This window comes from Elgaria multicarinata, chromosome 5, assembly GCF_023053635.1.
Source record: "Elgaria multicarinata webbii isolate HBS135686 ecotype San Diego chromosome 5, rElgMul1.1.pri, whole genome shotgun sequence".
Lineage (NCBI taxonomy): Eukaryota > Metazoa > Chordata > Lepidosauria > Squamata > Anguidae > Elgaria > Elgaria multicarinata.
This window is the reverse complement of record NC_086175.1, coordinates 128252876-128259618: the sequence shown is the minus strand read 5'-3', so window position 1 is coordinate 128259618 and position 6743 is coordinate 128252876. Positions and strand designations below refer to the sequence as shown.

General features: G+C 53.6%; 1 protein-coding gene across 1 annotated transcript; it reads right to left on the bottom strand.

Moving 5' to 3' along the window:
- Positions 1-3115: 3115 nt before the first annotated feature.
- Positions 3116-4344, bottom strand: FAM181B (family with sequence similarity 181 member B). The gene has a single exon (XM_063127745.1). It carries the CDS (start codon positions 4332-4334, stop codon positions 3117-3119), a length of 1218 nt encoding a protein of 405 aa, XP_062983815.1. The 5' UTR covers positions 4335-4344; the 3' UTR covers position 3116.
- Between the last annotated feature and the right edge of the window lie 2399 nt (positions 4345-6743).

The window sequence follows — 6743 nt, the reverse complement described above, 5'->3', positions numbered from 1 at the left end:
AGGGGGATTTCAGCTGGTGTCATTTGTATGCATGCAGCATCTGGTGAAATTCCCTCTTCATCACAACAGTTAAAGCTGCAGGAGCCCTGCCTAGCATGACCATATACAAAAGAGCGCATATAGTTTCCACCCCAACAAAATGCCTATCTGATCATTCACACCTATGTTAGTTATTTGTGACGTCAAAGGGAACAAGAGAACCCACTCTTGCAACCTGGTCACCTGAAGGGATCCCTTAACTCACCATGGACGACCAGGTGTGGGTGTGTGGGTGTGGCCATTTGCAACCCTGTTGTATATAACAAAAGTGTTTCGCGTTGAGTATACAACATGTCTCCCAATGAATCACATAAAGTCTGATGTGGAAATGTGTATCTGTAAACACGCTGGAGCTACGTTGGGTACAAGTGTCTACCACACATGACCAGGTATGAATCTCCCTTTCACAATTTACAGCACTCACCCAGCACGCTTTCCTAACCATGTTGTGAATGTGCAGCAAAACTGACATATGGTTTTCACATGCAACAGTGTACATGGACATACACCTTTTTCCCTACACCATGAAGGGATGTGCACATGTGAAGTGACCTCGGTTTGCCCCACCCCACTTAGTCCACAGATGCAGGGTAATAATTAGAAAAGGCAGCAGGAGATATGACCTTAATCAACCTTCCCCAACCTGGTATCCTCCAGATGTTTTGGGCTACAACTCCCAGTATTCCTGATCATTGGCTATGCTGGCTGGGGCTGATGGGAATTGAAGTCCAAAACATCTGGAGAGCACCAGGTTGGGAGAGGCCATACTATACCATCAGTAGCCTGTTATAGACCAAATTTATACCACTTTATACCGAATCAGACCCTTGGTCCATCTAGCCCAGTATGGTTGACACTGACTGGCAACATCTCTCCAGGGTTTAAGGCAGTTTTTCCCAGCTCTACCTGGAGATGTCCAAGGATTGAACTAGGGTGACCATATGGAAAGGAGGAGCAGGCTCCTGTATCTTTAACAGTTGTATAGAAAAGGGAATTTCAGTAGGTGTCATTTGCATGCATGCAGAACCTGGTGAAATTCCCTCTTCATCACAATAGTTAAAGCTGCAGGAGCCCTGCCCTCTTTGGGATCCAGTCAAGAGGGCATACCTTCTGCAACTTGAACTGTTATGCTGAAGAGAGAATTTCACCAGGTTCTGCATGCATGCAAATGACGCCTACTGAAATTCCCTTCTCCTTACAACTGTTAAAGATACAGGAGCCCAGTCCTCCTTTCCATCTGGTCACCCTAATTGAACCCTGGATATTCTACATGCAAAACAGGTGCTTTACATCTGAGCTTGAGCCCCTCCCCCATGCGATGCAGGTTTACACAAAAGTAAGTCCCATTGAGTTCAGCAAGACTTCTTCCCATGTAAACGTGCAACCTTGAAACTCTTGCAATTGCTTTCACCTTCTACCTCGACCTTTTTGCCAGCCATTTGACTTTTCTCCTTGCAGGATTTTTTTTTAACATATGGGACAGGATGAAATAAGGATTTCATGGATCTAAAATTGGCAGGTGTAAACAAGAGAAGCAAGGCATTTTCATTTCAGAACTTTACCACCACCACCCAAAAAAATAAACATTTATCGCTCTTCTACAATGTGCTGGTTTCCCAAAGAAAATCAAGTTACTTTACTTGGAAAGAGCTGGCATAACAATATGGCACTAAGTTGGATAAAAGCCATTATACACCATCCCATCCCTGCTATTCTATGCACCTCCCCGTCACCCAACTCTTAAGACTCAGATGCTTATGTCAAAGCACAACTGCCCCTTAAGAACACTGTATAAGTAAGCCATCACTCCAAGCTTAACAAATTTTCAATGCACTAAGAAGGTGTATCTATCGATTTATAGTACCCATTGAACTGTTATGGCCTCTCCCAAAGAATCCTGGGAGTTGTAGTTTTGTGATGGGGTGAAGAATCCTCATGGGGCGTAGCCTTCCTTACAGCTCTCAGTATTCCCTGGATAGAGGGAAAGGCTGTTAAACCAGTTTAAGTCGATGACAGGGGTGCAGGACACAGTGGAGGCTGGTGGCTCCGATTTCAGTGGGGCAGCGAATCCATTCTGGGTTTCAGTGTAAACCAACCAGAACTCTAAAGGAGTATCCAGAGTGCTGAACCATAAGGTGACAAAACATAGCATCCACAAGTTAGAGAGGTCCTTTAGATTCACCACTCCATTGACATGGGTGCCACCACCTTCCACTGGCCCAGAATCATTTTCAGCCTAAGGACTGAATTTCCATTTCTGAGAAGTTCTTGGGCGGGGTGGGGGGGAGTGCATTCCAGTGGTGGGTCAGGCCCAAAAACAAAAGAGGTGGAGGCTGGAGCCAACATGAACACAACCCCCCAAAATATCAAGTCTATTTCAGTCTGAAGTCCTTACTGCCAGGAATGAGGCATTAGGGTATACATTTCAAGCTTTTGGAATGGGGAGAGGGGGATGCATAAAACTAGGGAAACCACCCGATGTGACTGGTGGTTGGGAGAAAGAGGGTGTGGCCAAGGTAAGGGGTGTGGCCTATTGTGGACTCCTGAATGGCTGGATTCTGAGCACCAGAGTGTTGAATTGGGATCCCCCCTCCTCACCTGAAGTTCTGCACCCCCCTGTGCCATGAAGATGCCCAAGCGTTTTCCCATGGTCATTTGGAAGGAATACCATCGCCACGCAGTGGAGACTGGTGGCTCCTATTTCGGTGGGGCCATGAATGCATTCTGGGTTGTACTCAGAACCAGCCAGAACTCTAAGGGCCTATCTGTGGCACTGAACCCTCCCCCCTCCCAATAGCTCCAGCACCCTGGATCGCTCCTTTAGAGTTCTGGCCGGTTCTGACTGAAACCCAGAGTGGATTCATGGCCCCACCGAAATAGGAGCCCCCAGCCTCCACAGTTGCCACGACCCAGTCGTTTGAGCGCTCTTAATAGATGCCTCTTCCTTTTTGCAAACTCCAAAAAGTTTGCCCCCCAAAAAATAATTAAGAACTTGTCCCATTGGGGCATCTGCCAGTCCTAGCACCGACACACACCCCCTCGCCCTTCTCTTTCGAAATTCCTGCTCCTTTCCTAAACTAAAGGCTGGCATAAGGCACCCCCCTGCTGTATCCCGGGGCGTACTCGTAAGGCATCGCAGGGGGAGGAGGCAGGGGGCAATCGGCGAAGAAGGGCGCAAAGGCAGCCGGTAGGTGAGCCGCCGCCGCCGCCGCCCCCGGGCTGCCCTCGGCGGCCGGGTCCGACGGGGCGGCGTACAGGGCAGCCGGCAGGGGGCGCAGGGGGCTCTCGGGGTACAGCAAGTGCGGCAACGCGTGCAGCGGCTCGAAGAGCGCCGGCTCCAGGCCCAGATCCGACGCTTGCAGCCTGTTGCCGGGGAAGCCCGACGGCGGCTCCGACGGCGGCTCCGGGGGCAGCAGGCCGCCGTAGTCGGGCGCCGCCAGCAAATCGAAGAGCTCCTCGGCCGGCCCAGGCCCCGCGGGGTCTTTCAGGCCGGCGGGGCTGGGCGCTGCCGCCCCGCCGACGCGGCTCGGGGCTGGCTCGGTGAAGAAGGACAGCGGCAGGTTGCGGTGGCGCAGCGGCACTTTCTTGCCGCCAGCCGCGGCCGAGGGCCCCGATCCGCCTTCTTTGCCGCCGCCCAGTCCTGCTCCACCTCCGGCGGCGGGTCCGGCGGGTCCTCCTCCTCCTCCGCCCGTCCGCTCCGGCCCCGCGGGCCGCAAGGAGTTGAAGAGCGCCGCCAAACTCTTGCTCTGCAGCGCGCTGGCTTCGCGCTTGGCCGGCGGCTTGCAGTGCGCCGCGCCGCCGCCGGGTGGCAGCGCAGAGGCCGACGCGTGGACCGGCGCGGTCCCGGCGGCAACCGGCGTCCGCTTATGTGCAGGACCGCTACTATTACTGCCATTATTGCTGTGATTCGGAGCAGCGGCGGCGGCGGCGGCCTCCTGGCTCCCGGGAGCGGCCGGCGCCCCGCAGCCCCCGATCATACCGGTGCAGCGCTTGATCTGCTTCTGCAAATATTTCCGGTGGTTGACTTTCCGCTTGGATTTCACCGGCTTGTCCAGCGCCAGTTTGATGTTGCTGGACGCCGAGTCGATGAAGCTCAGCAGGTCGCGGGTGGCTTCTTTGAAATCCCCGGGGTCGCTCCCCGCTCCGGCGGCGCCGGCGCCCCCCAGCAGCAGCGACGCCCCGCCGTCCTCGTAGCTCTTCTCCAGGTCGACGAAGTCGCCCAGCCCCGACGCCGCCGGGAAGCAAAAGGGAATGAAATGGTGGTGCGGGTGGAGGCTTGCGGCTTGCACGGCCATCGCCGGCGATCGCTTGGCCGGAGGGAGGCGCGAGGGAAATTGGCAAGGAGTTCTGGCTTGCCTGTGGCCGGGGTAGAAGCCCTCGTGGCTACTTGGGGCCCTCGGGAGGAGGGAAGGGGCGTCGGGCGTGGCGGGGCATCGCCTCCTCCTTCGCCCTCCGGGGTCTTCTGGCGCTCTCTGCCCTGCGGCGCGCACGGTCCGCCTCCGCTGCTCGTTGCCTGGGTCACCGATGCAAACTGGAGAGAGAGAGAGACTGGGCACCAGTCCCTCCGGCGACTTCCCACCCCCGTGAGCTCCATGGAAGGAGGAGGCGGCGGCGGATGGTGCCTTGTCCAAAGGCGAAGGGGGGGTGGGGGGAGACGGAGGGGGAGGCGGGACCATCCCTTTGGAGGCGACGGTTAACTCTTTCTTCGGACTTCGTGGTTGGTTTCCTGTTTTGCTTTTTTGAATGCCCGATGCGCAAAACCCAGCGTAAGCCCAACTTAGAGTACACCTGTTGAAAATAAAGGGGACTTGAGTTAATCAATCATGACTACCTTAAGCTCCATTTATTTCAATTGATCTACTCTACGTAGGATGGATTTCACCCAATTCCCCCCCCCCAGCCCTCTGCAGATGTGTTGTGGCAGCTGGGTCATTTTAGGCCCTGAACTTAATGCTTTTACATAGGGGGACGGGGGTAGGGGGGCTTTAGATATCCGGGTGTATCATTTCAGGTGTGAATCGCATGACTAACTTTTCCCTTCCTCTCCGCAACTCCACCATTCAGGGCTTCTGCATTCCTGATACATTAGAGCCACAAAATTGTTTGCAAACAACCGTTTGTCAGTTGGACAAATGCATGGAAAGAGAAGGCTATCAGGCTACTAGTCCTCATGGCTTTATGCTACCTCCAGTATCAGAGGCAGTACGCCTATATACGCCAGTTGCTGGGGAACATGGATTGGAAGGTGCTTTTGCATTCATGTCCTGCTTATGGGTTTCCCATGGGCAGCTGGTTGGCCGCTGTATGAACAGAATGCTGAACTAAATGGGCCCTTGGTCTGATCCTGCATTGGGGCTCTTCTGATGTTCTTGAGCATGTGCAGTTTTGCATTTTAAATTCACTTAAATCCTCAGAATTAGGTCCTCAGAACCTGCCACTCTCTTAAGTGGTCATGGAGGGGGGGATGACTGAGGTGCCGGGCCCTGGACTTTGGCCCCAAGGTCCAGCATTAGTTGCACCACCAGTTGGACTACAACTCCCATCCTTCACGGCCAGCCCTCTTCCACCACCCCAGTCATCTTGAGAGCCTCTCCGAATCAGGGAGAAACTCACCCAGGTACAACCCAAGTCCTTTGCTCGGAATGAAGGTCCCATTGAGTCAAATCGAAGGGGGGGGGGTTACTCCCAGGGAAGTGGATACAGGTTCAAAGAGTTATTGCAACATCCTAGACATATCTACTCAGAAGAAAGTCCCACTGAGTTCAATGGGGCTTACTCATAAGTAAGCAAGCATAGGTTTGCCTAGTCTACAGTCTGAAGGCCTAGCCTACACAAGCTGCAAACCCAGATAAGAGAATCCCCAAAGGAGGCAAGGCTAGGACCCTACTCCCCAATGGTTTTTCTTTAAACTTACAGGTAGCTGACCCCCTTCCTTGGGGGAACATTAAAAAATGGCATCCTACCCACCCACCCACCTGTAGCGTCAAGCTGCACTGTCCATTCTTCATTGCTTTCTGCACCCTATGCCTTGTTATCCTTTCCCTATAGGGCAGGGATGGGGGACATGCAGCCCTCCAGATGCTGTTGGACTGCAAATCCCATCAATCCTGGCCAGCAGAGCCCATAGTGAGGAGGGATGCTAGGAGTTGCAGTCCAACCACATCTGGAGGACTACCCATTCCCCATCCCTGACATTGGGTTTCAGTCTCAGAGTTCAAGCTGAAGTTCTGACCTCCTCAGAGTCTCCAGAGGAGGCAGTAAAATCTCAGAGGGAGGAGCCAGAATCATAGTGCAGTGGAGACTTGAACCCAGGTCTGCCTTGTCCAGTCCCAACATTCTAACCACAACACCACTCTCTCCCACACCTCTCAACCCATACCCCCATATCTGTCAAGGTTCACCTGTGAGACTGCAAGCACAGTCAAGCTTTTCCTCTGCCCCTTCCATGTGCCACTGCAGTCCATCCCTCTTCAACCAGGCTCCACCCTCTGACTGTCCAGGCTCCACCCCGCAGAGCTGCTGCCAATCGGTGTCAACAATACTAGGTTAGATGGACCAACGGTCTAACTCAGAATAAGGCAGCTGAGATGCGATCCTTGGAGGAAGGATGGGAGTACCTAATATGACAAATACTTAATGGTACAATCCTATAAATCAATGCTTTAAGGCAGAGGCAGGCAACTTGTGGCCCTCCAGATGTTTTG

Coding starts and splice junctions, on each gene's coding strand:
- FAM181B (XM_063127745.1), bottom strand. CDS start 4,334: ATGGCCGTGCAAGCCGCAAGCCTCCACCCGCACCACCATTTCATTCCC.